The sequence below is a fragment of the Pleurodeles waltl genome, chromosome 4_2, assembly GCF_031143425.1.
Source record: "Pleurodeles waltl isolate 20211129_DDA chromosome 4_2, aPleWal1.hap1.20221129, whole genome shotgun sequence".
Taxonomy (NCBI): Eukaryota; Metazoa; Chordata; class Amphibia; order Caudata; family Salamandridae; genus Pleurodeles; species Pleurodeles waltl.
Genome location: NC_090443.1, coordinates 386,160,927 through 386,183,673, shown reverse-complemented (window position 1 = coordinate 386,183,673; position 22,747 = coordinate 386,160,927). Strand labels below are relative to the sequence as shown.

The 22,747-nt window shown below is 45.8% G+C and overlaps 1 protein-coding gene across 7 annotated transcripts in view; it reads left to right on the top strand.

Annotated features, from left to right (window-relative positions):
* CARM1 (coactivator associated arginine methyltransferase 1) overlaps positions 1 to 22,747 on the top strand; it is a 224,240-nt gene that overhangs the window by 19,367 nt on the left and 182,126 nt on the right. For all 7 annotated transcript variants that reach the window (XR_011202794.1, XR_011202795.1, XM_069231523.1 and 4 more), the window contains exon 2: positions 13,404 to 13,529. Coding sequence is in view for 5 of the 7 variants with exons in the window: in XM_069231523.1 (XP_069087624.1) it covers positions 13,404 to 13,529 (126 nt within the window). In the remaining 2 variants the exon portion in view is untranslated. The remainder of the gene's footprint in view (positions 1 to 13,403; positions 13,530 to 22,747) is intronic.

Sequence of the window (22,747 nt, the reverse complement as noted above, 5' to 3'; positions counted from 1 at the left end):
GGAGTGGTCACTCCCCTTTCCTTTGTCCAGTTTCGCGCCAGAGCAGGGGCTAAGGGGTCCCTGAACCGGTGTAGACTGGCTTATGCAGAATTGGGCACATCTGTGCCCAACAAAGCATTTCCAGAGGCTGGGGGAGGCTACTCCTCCCCTGCCTTCACACCATTTTCCAAAGGGAGAGGGTGTCACACCCTCTCTCAGAGGAAGTTCTTTGTTCTGCCATCCTGGGCCAGGCCTGGCTGGACCCCAGGAGGGCAGCTGCCTGTCTGAGGGGTTGGCAGCAGCAGCAGCTGCAGAGAAACCCCAGGAAGGGCAGTCTGGCAGTACCAGGGTCTGTGCTACAGACCACTGGGATCATGGAATTGTACCAACAATGCCAGGATGGCATAGAGGGGGCAATTCCATGATCATAGACATGTTACATGGCCATATTCGGAGTTACCATGGTGAAGCTACATATAGGTAGTGACCTATATGTAGTGCACGCGTGTAATGGTGTCCCCGCACTCACAAAGTTCAGTGAATTGGCTCTGAACAATGTGGGGGCACCTTGGCTAGTGCCAGGGTGCCCTCACACTAAGTAACTTTGCACCTAACCTTTACCAGGTAAAGGTTAGACATATAGGTGACTTATAAGTTACTTAAGTGCAGTGTAAAATGGCTGTGAAATAACGTGGACGTTATTTCACTCAGGCTGCAGTGGCAGGCCTGTGTAAGAATTGTCAGAGCTCCCTATGGGTGGCAAAAGAAATGCTGCAGCCCATAGGGATCTCCTGGAACCCCAATACCCTGGGTACCTCAGTACCATATACTAGGGAATTATAAGGGTGTTCCAGTAAGCCAATGAAAATTGGTAAAAATGGTCACTAGCCTGTTAGTGACAATTTGAAAGTAATGAGAGAGCATAACCACTGAGGTTCTGGTTAGCAGAGCCTCAGTGAGACAGTTAGGCACCACACAGGGAACATATACATGCCCACCTATGAGCACTGGGGCCCTGTGTGACAGGGTCCCAGTGACACATACATATAGGCCACAAACCTATGAGCACTGGGGTCCTGACCAGCAGGATCCCAGTGACACATAACAACCATACTGAAAACATAGTGTTTTCACTATGAGCACTGAGGCCTGGCTATCAGGATCCCAGTGAGACAGTGAAAACAGTGACAAACACCCTGACCTACACTCACAAACAGGCCAAAAGTGGGGGTAACAAGGCTAGAAAGAGGCTACCTTCTCACAGTATGCAGACATGAAGTTGCTACCTCTGTCTGATACTACCTCTTTAGGAAAGCCCACCCTGGAAAAGATTCCCAGGAGGGCCTTTGCCACTGCAGGAGCTGTAGTGGTCCTTAAAGGTATGGCTTCAGGGTATCTTGTGGCATGGTCCACTACCACCAAGATACATCTTTTACCTGAAGCAGTAGGAGGGTCAAGGGGGGCCAACTATGTCAACCCCTACCCTTTCAAAGGGCACCCCAACCACTGGAAGTGGAATTAGAGGGGCCTTTGGAGTGCCACCAGTCTCGCCACTGGCTTGGCAGGTCACACAATACTTGCAAAACTCTTTGGTGTCCTCTGACATATGAGGCCAGTGAAACAAGGGGATAAGTCTTTACCAAGTTTTCGTCTGGCCCAAATGCCCAGCCAAAGGAATGTCATGTGCTAGAGTGAGAAGAAACTCTCTGTACTGCAGGGGAATGACCAATCTCCTGGCTGCTCCAGGTTTTGGGTCCCTTGACTCTGTGTACAAGAGGTTATTTTCCCAGTATACTCTGACTGTCACTGACATCCCCATTTTGCTGCTTGACAGCTTGCTGTCTGAGACCCTCTAATGTGGGACAGGTATGCTGTGCCACACTCAGCTCTTCCCTGGCAGGCCCCCCTCCACCCAAAAGCTCAGTAGTGTCTGCTGCCAGCTCCTCTGGTGTAGGTTCTGCACAGGGAGGAAATTCCTCTTCCTCAGAAGGGGAATCATCTGTAGAGGGAGGAATAATGGGTAGGGATTTACCCTGTTTAACCCTAGCTTTAGGGGGCACTTGGTCCATTGTTCCATGATCCAAGTCACCCTGTCCTTTTTGCTTTTTGGCCTGAGCCCTGGTTAAAGCAGAAATATGCCCAGGAATGTCCAGCACTTCTGCCCAAGCTGATGACTCCAGAGCATTCCCTAGTAGACAGTCTACAGGTAAATCTGAGGCAACCACAACTTTCTTTGGACCAGTAACACCCCCCCTCCCCCACCCTACCACCCCCCTGCCCCCAGTTGAGATTTACAACAGACATGGGTGGCTAAGAGTGTTATGAGCGTCTGTCACTTGGTACTGCTGGCCAAGTAGGTGTTGTTCAGGGTGGACCAGTTTTTCTATCACCATAGTTACACTGGCTCCTGTGTCCCTGTAGGCCTGAACCACAACACCATTTAGTAGGGGAAGTTGCTTGTACTTATCCATATTAAGGGGACAAGCAACCAAGGTGACAAAATCAATGCCACCATCAGAGACTAAAATAGCCTCTGTGGTCTCCCCAACAAGACCATCCTCAACTACTTTGCCAATAGTGAGCCCAGCTACACCCTTGGATTGGCTATTAGTAGTAGATTTCCCACCACCACTGCTATTACTAGGGGTGCTAGAATTTGCAGCAGGGGTTGTGGTGGTTGGAGGTTTGGTGTTTTTCTTTGGACAACTGGAATCAGTTGCCCAGCGGCCTTTGACTTTACACAAATAACACCAAGGCTTTTTAGGTTGATTATTAGAAGAGGATTTGGACCCACCACCCCCAGAGGATTTTTGTGGGCCTGATGAAGACTTAGAATGTTTACTTTTGTCCGCACCCTTCTCAGAGAACCTTACCATCCTTCTTCTTGCCATCCTTGTCATCCCCTGTATGAACTTTTCTGTTCACCCTTGTTCTGACCCACTTGTCTGCCTTCTTTCCCAATTCTTGGGGAGAGGTCAGATCCGAGTCCACTAGGTATTGGTGCAACAAGTCAGACACACAGTTGTTCAGAATATGCTCTCTCAGAATAACATTATACAGGCTTTCATTGTCAGATACTTTACTGCCATGTAACCACCCTTCCAAGGCCTTCACTGAACAGTCCACAAAATCTGTCCAGTCTTGAGAAGACTCTTTTCTGGTGTCTCTGAACTTAATCCTGTATTGTTCAGTAGTTAAGCCAAATCCATCCAAGAGTGCATCTTTCAAAACTTTGTAGTTGTTGGCTTCACTTTCTCTAACAGTAAGGAGCCTCTCCCTACCCTTTCCAGTGAAAGATAGCCACAAAATAGCAGCCCACTGCCTTTGAGGGACCAACTGTACCATACAGGCCCTCTCAAGAGCAGCAAACCACTTATTAATGTCATCCCCCCTCCTTGGAAGGGGGGACTATCTTGTGCAGATTCCCAGAATCTTGCTCTCTAACAAGATTGCTATCAGGAATACTGCTGCTCCCACCATGGGGAACTAACCCCAACCTCTGTCTTTCCTTCTCTGTCTAGGGATTCCCTATCTAAGGCCAGCTGCTGCTGTTTAAGCTTCAGTCTGGTCTCTTCAACCCTCAACTTTTTGAGTTCTCTTTCTAACAAGTTATCCTCAGGGTGGGTGGGTTGGGAATGCTTTGACACAGATGAAATATGGGAAGTTTCAGAGGGGGACCTGTCCCTAACTGTCTGGACCCTGGTAACCTGGCCTCTAGGGATAAAGGATGTCCTACGGTTATGGGAACCTCTATCACTGCCAACATCACTAGGTGCCCTGCTAGGGGGCAGATGCTTGTCAGAACCCTCCCCAGCTTCTCCAGGGGACTCCTCTGAATCAGACTGGGAAGCTTCTCCCTCTCATTTGATGGTCCAGACAGGTTCTGGTCATCTACAACAAGCATATTAAAGAGAAACTCTTTTTGTAGGGTTCTTTCCTATCCTCAAACCTCTATCCAGCCAGAGACCGCTCAAACTTTTATAGTTCAAACTCTCATATGTTCAATTAACAGTCTTGAGAGTGGACTCTACAACAGACATGATAGTAAAGGTTTAAGGATAGTGAGAAAAGAAAACGTTTTAGAACTTTTGAAAGCACAGAATTTTTTTTTCTTCTAACTTTTAGAAATCTTTTAGAAGTTTTAAGAACTTTTCAGAACTTTGAAAAAAGTTTTAGAATAGAAAAGTACACTTTTTTGGTTAAGTGTACATATACTGAACTGTTTGGTATATGATTCTCTTATAAAAAGTACAAAATGAGAAAGTGGTAAAGCAGTTGCAAGTACTTCTCCCACCGCTGCACCACCAGTGTAGGAGGCTGGCCTGGCTTATAGTGGGTAGCCTGTGGCACTTACACCCTGTGCCAGGTCCAGTTATCCCTTATTAGTAGAATAGAGGTGTTTCTAGCAGCTTAGGCAGATAGAAGGTAGCTATGGCAAAGCAGCTTAGGCTAAACTAGGAGACATACAAAGCTCCTACTATACCACTTATATGCACAATATCATAAGAAAACACAATACTCAGTTACTAAAAATAAAGGTACTTTATTTTTATGACAATATGCCACAAGTATCTCAGTGAGTACCCTCAGTAAGAAAGTAATATACACAAGTTATATGTACACAAACCCAAAACAGGTAGGTAATAGTAAGAAAAATGATGCACACTGTGTAGAATTGCAATAGGTGAACATAGGTCTAGGGGCAACACAAACCATATACTCCAAAAGTGGAATGCGAATCATGAATGGACCCCAGACCTATGGGAGCTTGTAGAGGGTTGCTGGGACTGTAAGAAAACAGTCAGGGTGTCCAAGATACCCCACCCCAAGACCCTGAAAAGTAGGAGTAAAGTACACCTACTACCCCAAAAGGACACAATAGTCGTGAAAGGGGGGTTCTGCAAGAACCAAAAACACAAGCAAAGCACTGAAGACGGGTTCCTGGACCTGAGGACCTGCAAGGCAAGGGGACCAAGTCCAAGAGTCTCAATAGTGTCCGGTGGGGGGGGGGCAGGAGCCCAGAAAAACCCAGATGAAGGTGCAAGGAAGCTGCCTCCGGACGGAAGAAGCTTATAATTCTGCACAAAGAAGAGGACTATGAACTTCTCCTTTGGATGGAAGATGTCCTACGTCGCGATGAAGGTTGCAGAAGTGTTCCCAACAGTCGAGAAAGCCGTCAGGCTGAGGCGCTACAATGTTGCTGGTAGTCGTCTTGCTACTTTGTTGCGGTTTTGCAGTTGTCCTGGAGCAGTCAGCGGTCGATCCTTGGCAGAAGTCGAAGAGGGAAGTGCAGAGGAACTCTGGTGAGCTCTTACATTCGTTATCTAAAGAATTCCCCAAAGCAGAGACCCTAAATAGCCAGAGAAGGAGGTTTGGCTACCAAGAAAGGAGGATTGGCTACCAAGAGAGGTAAGAGCCTATCAGAAGGAGCCTCTGAATTCACCTGCTGGCACTGGCCACTCAGAGTAGTCCAGTGTGCCCCAACACCTCTGTTTCCAAGATGGCAGAGGTCTGGGATGCACTGGAGGAGCTCTGGCCACCTCCTCTGGGAGGTACTGGTCAGGGGAGTGGTCACTCCCCTTTCCTTTGTCCAATTTCTCACCAGAGCAGGGCTGGGGGATCCCTGAACCGGTGTAGACTGGCTTATGCAGAGATGGGCACCACCTGTGCCCATCAAAGCATTTCCAGAGGCTGGGGGAGGCTACTCCTCCCCAGCCCTTCACACTTATTTCCAAAGGCAAAGGGTCTAACACCCTCTCTCAGAGGAAATCCTTTGTTCTGCCTTCCTGGGCCAGGGCTGCCTGGACCCCAGGAGGGCAGAGTCCTGTCTGAGGGGTTGGCAGCAGCAGCAGCTGCAGTGGAAACCTCGGAAAGGCAGTTTGGCAGCACCCAGGTTCTGTGTTACAGACCTGGGGGATCATGGAATCCCCCCCCCCCCCCCCCCCCCCCCAAATACCATAATGGTATTGGGGTGACAATTTCATGATCTTAGACACGTTACATGGCCATGTTCGGAGTTACCATTGTGACGCTATACATAGGTAGTGACCTATGTATAGTGCACGCGTGTAATGATGTCCCCACACTCACAAAGTCCGGGGAATTTGCCCTGAACTTTGTGGGGCACCTTGGCTAGTGCTAGGGTGCTCACACACTAAGTAACTTGGCACCCACCCTTCACCAGGTGAAGGTTAGACTTATAAGTTACATATGTGCAGTGATAAATGGCTGTGAAATAACGTGGAAGTTATTTCACTCAGGCTGCAGTGGCAGGCCTGTGTAAGAATTGTCTGAGCTCCCTATCGGTGGCAAAAGAAATGCTGCAGCCCATGGGGATCTCCTGGAACCCCAATACACTGGGGACCTAAGTACCATATACAAGGAAATTATATGGGTGTACCAGTGTGCCAATGAGAATTGGTAAATTTAGTCACTAGCCTGCAGTGACAAATTTGGAAAGCAGAGAGAGCATAAACACTGAGGTTCTGGTTAGCAGAGCCTCAGTGATACAATTAGGTACCACACAGGGAACACATACAGGGCACATACTATAAGCACTGGGGTCCTGCCTAGCAGGATCCCAGTGACACGGGCTAAAACATACATACATACATACATACATACATACATACATACAGTGAAAATGGGGGTAACACACCAGGCAGGATGGTACTTTCCTACAGGAGCCTCTTTGTTCTTCCTGAGTGTTGTGGAAACCTGTTTGTCAACTAAGATTGCTGTGTGTCTTCAGACTGTTCGTGAGGAGGCAGCCCTCTCAGTCCCCAGTAATTCCCTTAATGGTTTCAGCCCTTCTTTCTGCTGACTAGTTATTTGCGTGAATAGTGTTTTTGCTTAGACCTCGCCAGTCCATTTTTGGCAGTCTGTTGACCCCACTGGAATCTGATAGGGGATTGCTCTCAGTCTTGTGGATTGCCTTCACATGGCAGTTTACCCCACACCTAGTACTTGTGAGGTCCTCAATAGCAGCGGCCAATAACCTGAAACTCAGTACCTGTGGGAGCTCGAGGATTTGTCCTGCTTTTTTAGGTATCTCATTTAGTTGTGGTTTCCTGCCCACCTTTAACCAAGTGCCTGTAAAGTAGGTAATTGCTTACTCTATGCTTGGCACGTGTTATTTTCAGAAGGAAACATTTTCCTCAAGTGCATACTACCTTGACTGTACAGTGGATTTACTTCTTGCATTTCCTGTTCCGGTTGTCATTTCTGATGCATGATGAAGGTTCACAGACGTTCCTTCTCCCCTCGAGTCTTGCAACAGTTGGTTCATCTCCTCTCTGCGTGCCCCATCACCATGCCGTTGTTTAAGTTACACATTGGCCTTTTTTCCCATAACATCCAATTAGACCTCTCCTCTCAGAGGATGTCCTTATTCGGATTGGAAATGAGTTCTGGCCCACTTAAGAGTTAACGGTTTATTGAATTTTCTCTTGACTTGCAAGACCTTTGTGGTGTTGTAACTCACTCTTTTGATTTTCTTTCTTCTTGAGTGCTGCAAATGGATGTACCTGTTTAGGTCATAATCATAGTCATAGTTTTTGCCTTCGGCAGTTCCCACAGATTAACACTTTCTAGCAATGCTAAATTCAAACATGTCAACCCTTATTAAAAATTATTTGAGGGATTTTGAAATCTGGAGCACTCTGGTTCTGTTAAACTTTTTCCTCGCAGAAACTCTCAAACTTCTACATTTGCATAATGTTTACAATTTTAACATGACAAATGCATGGAATTGTTTTCCTCAATGTCATCTTGACTGCTTTATTTTTACAGTATTTGCAACCCTCATTCTCCCCCTAGTCTGCTTCCTGTTATATTTTTTTTACATTAAAAAAAAACAAAAAAAAACCTGTTTTATTCTTATGGATAGTCTTAACTTATTACGGAAGATCTCTTGTGTACAGTACCAATATTTACAGTGGGTTTTGGGCTAGCCCTTTGCTTACCTGTTTGGCTTTCTTGTTGCTCTGATTTGCTTGGCAAGTCATGCCATGTGTGTACACCTAGTCCCCCACCCCCAATCTTCAACAAACCTATTTTATTCCTTTTTTAGTTTGAGTGCGCAAGTGCTTTGACCTGTTGTAAGTATTGTGAGCTTTTAACCACGCCCATCACTTTCACTTGTTCGTGGATTTTCCTTTCAAAAATCCTTTGTCATTGGTAATTGCTTTACATTTGTCCCACTTTGGGGCGATTTGGTTACTGTCTTGCAGACTGACCATGTTAAATGTATAATTGCACGATTGCTGATATACTTCAACGTGGGTGAACTTTTTTCTTCTTTCTCTCCATGGCCCTCCCAGCGCAAACTCTAACAGTGGTATCAGAGCGCTGGTCACATTGTTCGCACTGTTACCTATTCAGAGTCATTTCATTTGGCTCTCCCCTTCACAGCTTTTCCAAAACACTTATAATTGATAAATGCTTTACTAAAAAACACGGAAATCCGCAATGGGGCTCTCCTGGCACAACGGGAGAATCAATACTACAATAATCTCTGCACTCAGAAAAAGTAACCCCAAAAATGCATTGCAAGCATTATTTTTCAAAAAGCTTTTGCCCATAACTCAGCCTGTGGTGGCCCTAGAACAATGGGACCACCACCAACATGTTCAGCATGGTGCACTCTTCCCGTTTAGGTCATCCATGGTTCCCCGCACTAGGTTAGTGGGGACCCAAAATAATAACCCTTCCCATCATTCAGTGCCTTTTTAAGCTCTCTTATGTCTGGAACTTTTGTTCATCAACACAAAAGGTTGATGGATGGAGTGCTGAAACTTGTCAAACACTCACCCCCAGTCACAGATCCGGGTTTAATCTATTGTTCTTTTGCTCACTGTAGGAAGTTGGCTCTGTATGCACTATTTCAAAGTAAGGAATAGTATGCACAGAGTCCAAGGGTTCCCCTTGGAGGTAAGATAGTGGCAAAAAGAGATAATACTAATGCTCTTTTGTGGTAGGGTGGTCGAGCAGTAGGCTTATCAAAGGAGTAGTGTTAAGCATTTGTTGTACATACACAAGCAATAAATGAGGAACACACACTCCAAGACAATTCCAGGCCAATAGGTTTTTGTATAGAAAAATATATTTTCTTAGTTTATTTTAAGAACCACAGGTTCAAATTTTACATGTAATACTTCAAATGAAAGGTATTGCAGGTAGGTACTTTAGGAACTTTGAATAATCACAATAGCATATATACTTTTCACATAAATCACATATAGCTATTTTAAAACTAGACAGTGCAATTTTCACAGTTCCTAGGGGGAGTAAGAGTTTGTTAGTTCTTGCAGGTAAGTAAACCACCTACGGGGTTCAAGTTTGGGTCCAAGGTAGCCCACCATTGGGGGTTCAGAGCAACCCCAAAGTTACCACACCAGCAGCTCAGGGCCGGTCAGGTGCAGAGGTCAAAGTGGTGCCCAAAACGCATAGGCTTCAATGGAGAAGGGGGTGCCCCGGTTCCAGTCTGCCAGCAGGTAAGTACCCGCGTCTTTGGAGGGCAGACCAGGGGGGTTTTGTAGGGCACAGGGGGGGGGGGGGTCACAAGTTAGCACAGGAAGTACACCCTCAGCAGCACGGGGGCGGCCGGGTGCAGTGTGCAAACACGCGTCAGGTTTGTCGTTGAAGTCAATGGGAGACCAAGGGGTCTCTTCAGCGATGCAGGCCCACCTGGGCAAGGGAGAGGGCCTCCTGGGGGTCACTCCTGCACTGGAGTTCCGATCTTTCAGGTCCTGGGGGCTGCGGGTGCAGAGTCTTTTCCAGGCGTCGGGATCTGGGAGTCAGGCAGTCGCGGTCAGGTGGTGCCTCGGGATTCCCTCTGCAGGCGTCGCTGTGGGGGCTCAGGGGGGGCAATTCTGGCTACTCACGGTCTCGTAGTCGCCGGGGAGTCCTCCCTGAAGTGTTTGTTCTCCACAAGTCGAGCCGGGGGTGTCTGGTGCAGAGTAGCAAGTCTCGCGCTTCCGGCGGGAAACGCAGTTGTTTTGAAGTTGCTCCTTTGGAAACAAAGTTGCAGTCTTGGGTGAACAGGGCCGCTGTTCTCGGGAGTTTCTTGGTCCTTATAGAGCAGGGCAGTCCTGAGGATTCAGAGGTCGCTGGTCCCTGGGGAAAGCGTCGCTGGAGCAGTGTCTTTAGAAGGGAGGGAGACAGGCCGGTAGAGCTGGGGCCAAAGCAGTTGGTGTCTCTGTCTTCTCTGCAGGGTTTTTCAGCTTAGCAGTCCTCTTCTTCTTAGGTTGCAGGAATCTGAGTTCCTAGGTTCAGGGGAGCCCCTAAATACAGAATTTAGGGGTGTGTTTAGGTCTGGGAGGGCAGTAGCCAATGTCTACTAGCCCTGAGGGTGGCTACACCCTTTTTCTGCCTCCTCCCAAGGGGAGGGGGGTCACATTCCTATCCCTATTGAGGGAATCCTCCATCTGCAAGATGGAGGGTTTCTAAAAGTCAGTCACCTCAGCTCAGGTTGCCTTAGGGGCTGTCCTGACTGGCCAGTGACTCCTCCTTGTTTTTCTCATTATCTCCTCCGGCCTTGCTGCCAAAAGTGGGTCCGTGGCCGGAGGGGGCGGGCAACTCCAGTAGCTGGAGTGCCCTGTGGTGCTGTAACAAAGGGGGTGAGCCTTTGAGGCTCACCGCCAGGTGTTACAGTTCCTGCAGGGGGAGGTGATAAGCATCTCCACCCGGCAGCAAATGCAAGACCCACGGCATTGCAAATGCTTGTTGCTGGTGTGGAAAAGCATTGTCAATAAGCTTTGGGAAAGCCTGAGGGTCTGCGTTGTTAAAACAAAACTACAAGACTTATCGGATGTTCCATTGCTTCCTTAATTTGAAAATTATGAGACTTCGCGGGCCCACCTGCCTTTTCAATTCTGCCTAAGGATCCTCCACTTTACTACCACTTCTCCATTATCTGCCGAAATCCGGTCTCTCTATGCTTAAGCTGAGCTCCTGGGTTAATTTCCTTTGTACCTCTTATCATTTCTCAGTAGTCCCCCCTCGCTGATGCTTTCTACAATGCCCCATTACTCCTTACCATGTTGCTTTTCTGTTTTCTTCCATCCTTTCTACTTGTCCACATTGCTATAGAAAGCATACTAACCTGCATTACTCTAATCCTTCTCGTCCTTTGTGTGTTTTATCAATAACACGGCCTAGTTTAAAACAATATATTCTCAATGAATTGTAAGGACTGATAAAACATTTTATTTTTATTTTTGCAGGACCCGGTATTCAGAACTATTCTGGCGCTTTTTTGACAGCTGGCAGATTTTCATCAGTGTTTCAGCCTCTTGGGGAAATCAACAAGATGTAAATTCACCAGCCTGAAATTGCCAGACTTCTGTTCTCCATAAAGTATTTTAAACGCAATCCAGGATATCTGCAGCAAGCACTATACAGGCCCAACTTATAATGCTTGTCACAAATACAGGCTCTACAGAGTGCCTGGTACCTTTGCAAGCTGCACTTGTTCTTCTGAACTGAAAATTGGTCTTGTTCAGGAAGACTGCCCACGACATGTTCAGTGAACATATCCATCTTAGTCTTTTTCTCGACCTCTTCCTTGTGCACACATCACAGTCACCCCTGGGACATGTACAGGGTGTTGCGTCCACGACTGCTGCTCAGGAATGTGCCTGAAGCCACCCTACACGGGGCTGCAGGTGTGGGGAAGGTGCTGTGTAAATATACATCAGATTCGCCACATCTGCATAACAATAACCCAAAAAACCTGATTTACAAGTTAAGTGCTACTGGAGAGGCACAGTACTCCATACTTGCTGAGCTGGATGGGGCGGAGTGAACTTCTGCGTTAGTGTGTATTCTCAGTTTTGCTAAAATGGTGTATCTTCAAACTGCAGCATGCTGACCTATTGCTGAAACGTCAATGTAACTAATATATATTAAAATACTGATACCCATGGCAGGTTCTTGCCACTCTTAGTGGACAGGTGTTCAACTGTAAACCATGTGCCACAGGTTAATTGGCCGTAGAATTAGAGATTCTCTGCCCGTAGAGCAGATTTGATGTTTATTGATAAAACTGTAATAGGAAGCTTGTGTGGAGCTGGCCAGTTTCTACTTGTTTTTGGCTTCTGGTTACATTGCTGATACTTCTGTTGGACTTGTCCTTTATTCAAACAGATTTTGCTGTTGCCAGTGATATGATTATTTTACGATGAGTGAAGTTAGGATGCTGGTTCCCATACCGTGTACCAGTTGTGTGCTTTACAGAAGCATTTTCTAACGTCAAGCATAGCTTGCATGTAAAGGGTTGAATGTTCCATTTACTGGTCAGTTATCTGTTGGCTGGCTAGAGTCGCCACTTTTTGGGTCATCTGGAATAAAGTCAACTATCGGGTCTACGTTTCACCGTATGTGTTAATTCGGTACGTTTGTCTGCCGGACAAACGTGGAATTTAATTTTTGTTTAGAATAATCGAGGGTAAACTTCTCTTCTACCCTGTTATGCTCTCACAAGCGCAGTTTTTGTCGCAGTTTTTGTGTCTTTTTTTCAAGCCTTGTTTGTCTTTATCACTCTTAACCTTTCACTCTTTGAGCTGACTATCCGGTAACACTTGAGGCCTTTTTATACGTCTTGAATCAGGACTAAGTAATAGCAAGAAAAACACAACTGATATTCTAATTATTATGAGGTAAAATAATAACTATAAAAAAAAGGAAGTTTGACTAATTTTGCAGTTCTCACTGAGCTGCACAAAATGTTCTTAAGTTCATGTCCAGCAATAGTGTTGCGTTCTTGGGGGTGGAGGGTGATGGAATTGAGGGGGGGGGGGGTTCTAAACCTCTTTACCCCTCCATTAAGTTATTGGGTTTGAAAATGCTGTGCCCTCCCCTTTCCAGTTACAGCAAGTAAACGTTTGTGCTCAAAGGAGAGTTAAGCCCCCCTCTTCTGTCTCCTCCACGTGGCACAACTGCAGCTTGGGGAAGTAGTTCTTAAGAGGGCTATTAAATATTGTATTTCCCGGTGTAAATTATTCCAGTGGGACTGGAGATGGTTTTGCATAAAAAAGTATTTCTACCAAATGGTGTGCAGGGGGTTCTGTTGGTCAATAAAATCTCCTCGACTTGTGCGAAAGTAGCATCTCTCCTTAGTGATCAGTATTGGTCATACGCCAGTCCTTTTCAGACTGTAGAAACTGTGTGGATGTCCACTTAAATTTGTTTGAGCTGCATTTCTGTGCAGCTGATGGAATTTGCATTTAAAGTTAAATGACACAAAATGGTTCTTCCTTCACACAGCAAGGTTGGCCAGAGACTGAAACCAAAACTGAGATTTCATTTTGGCAAGGATTTGTCTGCAGGTGGATTGTTCGTCAATAAAGAAAATGATCTGCTGTTTAAATTGATTTCCGGTGCCTCATATATGTGGTCCTTAACTTTATTTTTCTTCTTTGCAGATGAAGAAGTGTGTGTATTTAAATGTTCTGTGTCGCGTGAAACAGAGTGCAGTCGAGTGGGCAAACAGTCATTTATCATCACATTGGGCTGCAACAGTGTACTAATACAGTTTGCAACGCCGAACGGTAAGTAGGTCAGTCAGTCTGGGCCTGTGAGCTGTGGGGCTGTATAAAAACCATACTCATTGCAAGAACATTTTTCAGTACATTGTCAGATAGCCTTTGTGTTCAGTTGACGGTCTTACCCTGCAGCATATACCTTTTTAGCTCTGGCCTACAACTGTTGAAAAATCTCTAGTGGACAGTGGCAGTATTTAACTCGAGCTTTGTGTCACCCCACTGAAGATCATTGGTTGTATGTTTTGTCCATCTAATTTACTTCCTTATTATTCAAGGTCCCCACCCTTCCCTGGGAATGCAGTGTATTTTCTTACTCTCACCTCCTGGTCGCCTGTCCTGCTTTTTCTTAACACCCGCACTCTTTGTTGCTGTCCTACCGTTGACTTCCCGATTCTGTCCCGTCACTCTCAGCTTTTTATTTAATAATGGCTGCTCTTCTTGCAAACTTCTGTTACACCCAATTTCCATTGCATTCACTGCCTTCTTAACTGTCTCCACTGCCCCTTTCTGTTTTATGCTGGCTGACCAGTTGGCTTTTCCTGGTGCCACAGGCTTCCTGTAAATCGCAGTCATAGGCAGACACAGTAGTAATTGCCGACCGTGCTAAATGTATACAAACAATTGTTAAACATTGTATCCTATATGTCCAAGGTGGCCTAACTATTTTTTTAAAATGTTTTTGAAGTTTTACATAGCTCAAAATAGACTCATAGATGTTGGAGCGTGTTACACTAGAAAGTTTTGGGGCTACCATAAGAACACATGAGCAGAGGGTAAAGGATAAAGGAAGCAAGATGGTTAGAAATGTTAAAGCATTGCTGGGTATTGTACAGAGACCCAGTAGGTCAAAGATGGTATATAAGATCTTGCATCTGGCCCTTGTGCTTGTAAAAAGGTGAGTGGCTATTGGCTCGTTTGAGACAAGCAACCCTAGTTGCAAGTTGTGGGTGAAAGACATGACAGAATGGGCATTGGCAGAAAAAATCCGGAGAGTCAAACATGATGATAAAGTCCAGGTAGGCCTGGGGACCTCGACAGAGATCATCCATGATTTTCTCAGTTGTAGGGAGGGTGGCTCGTAATCAGGAAAGACTGTTTGCCAGGCTTGGGGCCACACTAAGGGTGGTGTATATGAGGGGAGGGGAAGAGTAGATGGTATGGAGCTGGTTGCTAGTGGAGGGGACCCTTGGAGGAGATGACCTTAGGGTGTTGCATTGACTCTGAGACCCACCCGACAGATCCCAACTTAAATTGACGCAACATCCCCAGCACTGCCGATTGGATTGTGGACACTGTGGTGGTGCTATCTGGATAATGTATCCAAGGATGGCAAGAATAGTCTTTACGATTTCTGCATGTTAGTAATCATGCTCTGGGAAGAACTGAAGGAGGGGGGTGGAGAGTGAACGAGGGCAACAATTGAGGTTATGTTGCAGATTTTTCCATGTAGTACTGTTTTTACAAAAAAACAACAAATAAAGGTGTTTAAAAATGTTGAAGCATTTGACAGGAACTGCAAGACCAGTATGCCAAATATAGAAGATTGAACATTCTGAACTGGGCCAAACACATTTCGATTCACTTAGGTACCAGAAGTTGGGTGTAACAGATGCAAATATAGGCTTTAATTAAGTTAATTAGATGATGCTGAAACGTGACAGTTCAGAGTATCCAGTCCCAGATGCCATGTGTTCCTGAAAGGCAGTATTTCAGTTCTTTTTTTTTTTTTTTATTTTTTTTTTACGCAAATACAGGATAGCAGTGTCCTATTAAATGGTGTCACAGGGTTCCGTAGTCTGGCACACTTCCTGCAAAGGATTGCTTCAGTGCTCTTGATCTCTTTTTTTTTTTTTTTTTTTTTTTTTCCACACCTAGAATTGCTTTATATCTGATACATATTCGTTTGAAAGAAATTCTTGCTTCACTGGGAAGCCAATTTAATTAAAGACCGGAGAAATATAACTGCATTTTCTTGTACTGGAGAACAATCAGGCAGCAGCATGAAGGATTGTTCTGGGCTGGCTACGTTTGATTTGAAATTACAAATAGTAGAGAGTTGCTGTAATCTGTACTTGACAGGTCATGTGCCTTCACCTCTTGTCTGAAATCGTTTGCCTCCTCTTAGCAGTCTGAGCTAAGATTGCACTCCTCTTGAAATGTTAATTGTTCGTGGAGTTTCATGTGTTTTTTATCAAGCAGACATCCAAGTAATTCTGTAAAGTCAACAATTGGGGGGTGTAGGAAGTTGGCTCTGTATGCACTATTTCAAAGTAAGGAATAGTATGCACAGAGTCCAAGGGTTCCCCTTAGAGGTAAGATGGTGGCAAAAAGAGATAATACTAATGCTCTATTTTGTGTTAGTGTGGTCGAGCAGTAGGCTTATCAAAGGAGTAGTGTTAAGCATTTGTTGTACATACACACAGGCAATAAATGAGGAACACACACTCGGAGACAATTCCAGGCCAATAGGTTTTTGTATAGAAAAATCTTTTCTTAGTTAATTTTAAGAACCACAGGTTCAAATTCTACATGTAATACTTTAAATGAAAGGTATTGCAGGTAGGTACTTTAGGAACTTTGAATAATCAAAATAGCATATACAGTCTTCACATAAATCACATATAGCTATTTTAAAACTAGACACAGTGCAATTTTCAACAGTTCCTGGGGGAGGTAAGTATTTGTTTTTGTAGGTAAGTAAACCACCTACGGGGTTCAAGTTTGGGTCCAAGGTAGCCCACCGTTGGGGGTTCAGAGCAACCCCAAAGTTACCACACCAGCAGCTCAGGGCCGGTCAGGTGCAGAGTTCAAAGTGGTGCCCAAAACGCATAGGCTTCAATGGAGAAGGGGTGCCCCGGTTCCAGTCTGCCAGCAGGTAAGTACCCGCGTCTTCGGAGGGCAGACCAGGGGGGTTTTGTAGGGCACCGGGGGGGGACACAAGTTAGCACAGGAAGTACACCTTCAGCAGCACGGGGGTGGCCGGGTGCAGTGTGCAAACACACGTCGGGTTTCCAATGGAAATCAATGGGAGACCAAGGGGTCTCTTCAGCGATGCGGGGGGGGGGGGCTCCTCGGGGTAGCCACCACCTGGGCAAGGGAGAGGGCCTCCTGGGGGTCACTCCTGCACTGGAGTTCTGATCCTTCAGGTCCTGGGGGCTACGGGTGCAGGGTCTTTTCCAGGCGTCGGGATCTGAGAGTCAGGCAGTCGCGGTCAGGGGGAGACTCGGGATTCCCTCTGCAGGCGTCGCTGTGGGGGCTCAGGGGGGACAACTTTGGTTACTCACAGTCTTGGAGTCACCTGGGGGTCCTCCCTGTAGCGTTGTTTCTTCGCCAGTCGAGTCGGGGTCGCCGGGTGCAGTGTTGCAAGTCTCACGCTTCTGGCGGGAATTGCAGGGGTCTTTAAATCTGCTCCTCTGGAAACAAAGTTGCAGTCTTTGTTGAACAGGGCCGCTGTTCTCAGGAGTTTCTTGGTCCTTTTAGAGCAGGGCAGTCCTCTGAGGATTCAGAGGTCACTGGTCCTGGGGAAAGCATCGCTGGAGCAGTTTTCTTCCGAAGGGGGGAGACAGGCCGGTAGAGCTGGGGCCAAGGCAGTTGGTGTCTCCGTCTTCTTTGCAGGGTTTTTCAGCTCAGCAGTCCTCTTCTTCTTAGGTTGCAGGAATCTGAGTTCCTAGGTTCAGGGGAGCCCTTAAATACTAAATTTAAGGGCGTGTTTAGGTCTGGGGGGTTAGTAGCCAATGGCTACTAGCCCTGAGGGTGGGTACACCCTCTTTGTGCCTCCTCCCAAGGGGAGGGGGGGTCACATTCCTAACCCTATTGGGGGAATCCTCCTTCTGCAAGATGGAGGATTTCTAAAAGTTAGTCACCTCAGCTCAGGACACCTTAGGGGCTGTCCTGACTGGCCAGTGACTCCTCCTTGTTGTTCTCATTATTTCCTCCGGCCTTGCCGCCAAAAGTGGGGCCGTGGCCGTGGGGGCGGGCAACTCCCCTAGCTGGAATGCCCTGTGGTGCTGTAACAAAGGGGGTGAGCCTTTGAGGCTCACCGCCAGGTGTTACAGCTCCTGCCTGGGGGAGGTGATAGCATCTCCACCCAGTGCAGGCTTTGTTACTAGCCACAGTGTGACAAAGGCACTCTCCCCATGTGGCCAGCAACATGTCTCGAGTGTGGCAGGCTGCTAAAATCAGTCAGCCTACACAGGTAGTTGGTTACGGTTTCAGGGGGTACCTCTAAGGTGCCCTCTGGGGTGTAGTTTACAATAAAATGTACACTGGCATCATTGTGCATTTATTGTGCTGAGAAGTTTGATACCAAACTTCCCAGTTTTCAGTGTAGCCATTATGGTGCTGTGGAGTTCGTGGTTGACAGACTCCCAGACCATATATTCTTATGGCTAACCAAACCTTACAATGTCTAAGGTTTTGCTTAGACACTGTAGGGGCACAGTGCTCATGCACTGGTGCCCTCACCTATGGTATAGTGCACCCTGCCTTAGGGCTGTAAGGCCTGCTAGAGGGGTGACTTATCTATACTGCATAGGCAGTGTGAGGTTGGCATGGCACCCTGAGGGGAGTGCCATGTCGACTTACTCGTTTTGTCCTCGCCAGCACACACAAGCTGGCAAGCAGTGTGTCTGTGCTGAGTGAGGGGTCCCCAGGGTGGCATAAGACATGCTGCAGCCCTTAGAGACCTTCCCTGGCATCAGGGCCCTTGGTACCAGAGGTACCAGTTACAAGGGACTTACCTGGATGCCAGGGTGTGCCAATTGTGAAAACAAAAGTACAGGTTAGGGAAAGAACACTGGTGCTGGGGCCTGGTTAGCAGGCCTCAGCACACTTTCAAATCAAAACATAGCATCAGCAAAGGCAAAAAGTCAGGGGGGTAACCATGCCACGGAGGCATTTCCTTACAGGGGGTTGTTTCTAAGAAGCAGGTTTTGTTTGAGCCAGTTTTGAATGGGTATTTTGCTGTAAAAGGGGGTGAGGAGGCGTTTTTCTTTTGATGGGCTGTATTTTAGATGGTGCAACAACATCCAAGTTTAGAGCTCGTTGAGAATGTTGGCTACCTTTTTTATTTGCCTCCTGGAGAGGTCAGTTTCTATGTAGAGTTGTCATCTGCATAAAAGCAACAGTTTGTTTGAATGTTTTGAGAGATTGAAAGGAGAGGTACCAGGTAGATGCCCAAGAGAGTATGTGAGAGTATTGATCCTTAATGGACCTCTTCTCAGAGAATTAACTGTGCTCAAGCTGGTGTGATTGATTTCAATGTACTGCTTTCTGTTATCCTGGAGGAATGTCATCCACCTGAGGACACTCATTGATACATAACCTTTTCCTTTGAGTTCTCAGAGTGTTCAGGGCCGCCATGTCGAAGTCTGCTAAAAGGTCTGGTATTATAAAAGACCATTTCCATCATTGTGATAGTGCATGGAATCATCCTATATTTTTAGGGTTGTCATGTCTTACCTGCATGCTTTCCTGCAGCAGAATTGAATATCCTCCAGCAGCTTGTTCTCCTCGAAAGTATTTAAGTTGGTGTTCTACACAACTTGCAAAGACTTTGGTGAGGAATGGTGAATTTAACATCAGACAGTAGTTGTTGGTCGTCTTGACTTGAGCTACTTTTATGCAGTCCCGGACTCCTCGTCTGGGTTAAGAATGAGTTGATGAGACTTAACCAAAATGGGATTAATGCCTGACTGATGTCTTTTAGGGTGGCGATAGTGGTGAGATCTGTGTCCTGAAAGGACAGATTGGTCCTGGAGATAGTTTTAGTTTGTTCCTGCTGTCATAATTCTCTGAAGGACGACCAGTTGTAACGTTTCTTGTGCATTACGTTTTGACGTGTTAGATGTTGATTGTATTTTCTATGAATTTAGGGAATACTTCACACACTGTTTAATATTTCTGCGGATTCTCTTGGAGCTGTTTTTTTTTTTTCCTGTAAAATTTTTGTATAGTTGCAATGTACTGGTTTTCCTGTAATTTGTATCCTTTCTTTGCAGAGAAGCATTAAGCAAAGAGGTGAAAGATCATGACACTAGTTTTTATTTTTTTCCAGCAAGGCTCATAGGTTTTTTCTTTTTTTGTGTACATTGTAGCTTTTTATTAAAGTTGTATGCATAATGAACAAATACAAGCAGATATTGACATTGAAGCAAGCGACCAATAGAAATTGCACACCACGACAAAATATATTTCTGGCCTCCAGGTGTGCACCTTAAGTGTAATGGAGGAACAGCAGAGATGGGGTTATGGCCACATGAATATATGGTGTGTTGTCAGAGGGATGCCGGCAATGAGGGTCCCCAATCGTGTTGAAGTGTCAATCAGTGAGTACCTGGTTTCAGGCTGGTCCCTCATCTCTCTCTGCTGACAGACGGTTGAGGTATTTGTCCCACACGTCCAATGAAGTTGCCACTCCTTGTCGCAGGAGGCATGAGCACCAAGTTGTTGTCTCAGCAGAGGCCCATTTAAGAATATTTCTCAGCCAAAGTGACAGTGAGGGTGCCCCCCCGAACTTCCAGGCTATTGCAGTGCAGCTATTTAGGAGAGTGAAAGCCAAATCTGGGGACTTAGTAGCATATTAATTCTTGTGTGTACCAGCTGTCAAGCCCAGGAGGGGGTCTAGGTATAAGGACCTACTCATAATATCACAGTTACCTGTATTGCTGCTCCCACTATCACTCAGCTTCCAAACAAGCCCATATCATGTGGTAAGTCTACCTCTGGGCAGGGACAACGTGTATTTTGGTTTTAGTCCTGTAAAGGTGCAATGGATTCGCACAGGGAAGATGGGTCTGGTGCACATAGTTTAACTGTGTCTATTTCAGTTCCTGGAGACACTCCATATCTGTTCCATCACACGGGGCCATTGTCTGTCCGTAAGGTCCTGCCCATTAGACAGAACCCACTTGTTCCTCAAGGGGAGGTTCCATCAACGTTTTGCGTTGTCGCATCTTTGCCCATACCTTGGTCCAGCAATAGTTGTAACGCTGGAGAGGTGGTGGGTTTGGTATGCTCAGGGCTCCTAGAAAGCCCCAGTGGTGGCTGTCAGTGCTTAGTGCTGTCTGAGGTCTTGGAAGGCAATCAGGATTTTATGTTCATACAGGTTGCCCACTGCAAGGATACCTGCCTCCGTCCAGGTACTAGTGTTATGCCCGTGTGCCACCTCATGGAGCGCTGGAAGCACCCATAGTGATGAATTGGGTATGTTTGACGCTGGAACACACCGAGCGGGGGCTCCTCCGTCCTGGCCATTATCTTGGCCGCACCTCCATAGGACTTTTATTTTTTCATGTAATTATTTGGTGTAATCATATGGCTTGGCTCTTTGTTTTTTTTTGTCATTTATGTATTTTGGTGCTAGCTCTTCTAGAGTCCAGACATTGTGTTGACGTAGTGATTTGTGAGGTAATTCACATCAGGGGGTAGGTTTTGCAGAGTATGCAATTTTTCAGAAAGGGTCACATTGTTGGTGGCCTTTGTGTTTTTAATCCTTTTTAGGGGTCTACAGAGTTGCCCAGGAGTATTTCCCCTCATTCAGTATAAAGGAAATGGTGAAGCAATCTGAGCCAGTTAGCTGAACTTATGCCAATTACTATCTTATCTGAAGCAATCAGTTTATCTAGAGTAGCCCCTTTGCAGTGGTTTGGTGCAGTGTTATGTAAGATAGTTGTTGGTTAGTTGCTGGATCTTTCTCATTTTTGAGTTCTAGCCTACCAGACCGCACAATTGTTTGTTCATGGGGACATTCAGAAAGCTGACCTAGGCATGCATACTGCTTGTTGCTTGTCATTGGCTTTGTGGTTTGTAACTCCCTTTTTTCTTTTTTTTTTTTTTCCCTCTTTCTTTCCATTTGCTGGCTTTATTTGTTTTAGGCTGTTCAGCTTGAGTTTGTGCCTTCCCTTGCCCAAACCATATTTACAGTATACTTCCAAGTGCTCTCTTTCAATAAACAGGCCTGTAAATCTTGTTCTTATCTTGTCACATTTGCTGTGCATTCAAAGACCAAATTCAAATGTCAGGCTCTGTCTTCGAGGATGCTTGTTTTATTCTTTCTCTGACCTCAGCGTGAGAGTATTTATGTGACAATCTTGCTGGATACTGGGGTAGGAAAGAGTTTTTTTCTAGCACACAACATTCAAATGAAATTGTATTTCAGAATATATCGGAATTGGGCACACGAATGAAGCATTTTTTTTGTTCTTTCTGAAGTGTTGGAAAAAGATACCTTTTTAATATGAGAAAAACAAATCCTTTCACTAGGTGATACCATTTCCGCACATTTTACTCTGTGCACTGCATAGTTGTATTTGTAAAACTGTAGGTCTGTGCAAATGTAATAGTTATTTCAGTTGAAAATGTGTTGTCTGCAATGAGTGTGCTATCACCCCATGCATACTTCACACTACGCCACTCCACTCTGAACCACTCTACACAGCTGCACTCTGCACCACTCCACTTCACATCACTTAACTCTACGCCTCTACCCTACCCTGTACCACTCTGCATTCTATGCTACTTGCACTCACTACATCACTATACTTTGACACTACTCTGCACTTTCAGACACTGAACTCTACTTCACTCTACACCACTATACTCCACTCTGCTGCCCCCTACGGTGCACCACACTAATCTACGCCACTGCGTTCTATAACACTGTATGGTATGCTGCAGAATTCATTACCACTATAGTCTGCAACACTCTACACCGATGAACTACACCAGTCCACTCTATTGGACGCCACACTGTCACTCCAATACATGAGACACTCTGCCCCTCCTCCCCTCCTCTCTTCGCCATTCCACTTTTCCAGACTCCATGCCACTCTCCACTATGGCACTAACTTTTAGCCTTGCTGAACAGCAGCTACACTGATCTACAGTTTGGCTAAAACACGTTGGCAAAGCCACTTTGCCAATGTTTTGTTTACAGGTGTAGGTTGAAGTCGCCCAGAAAAAAAGTTAGATTTTATAGCACTTTCTATGATCACTTCAATTATGTGCTTATTGAAGGTCATGCTGTTTTCTCAAGATGGTACATGAGGTGAATTCTTAGTGGTTTTAGTTCTGCTGTCTTTAAATCAATTTTAAGATATATGAAGGTCATAAAGTGGTACTGAACTTCCGTACTTTGATTTGATTTACCCGCTTTACGTGGGTGAGGTCATATCATTGAGCTACCAGCAGATCCAGTGATGGTTGCAATCGTATTATCAACCATG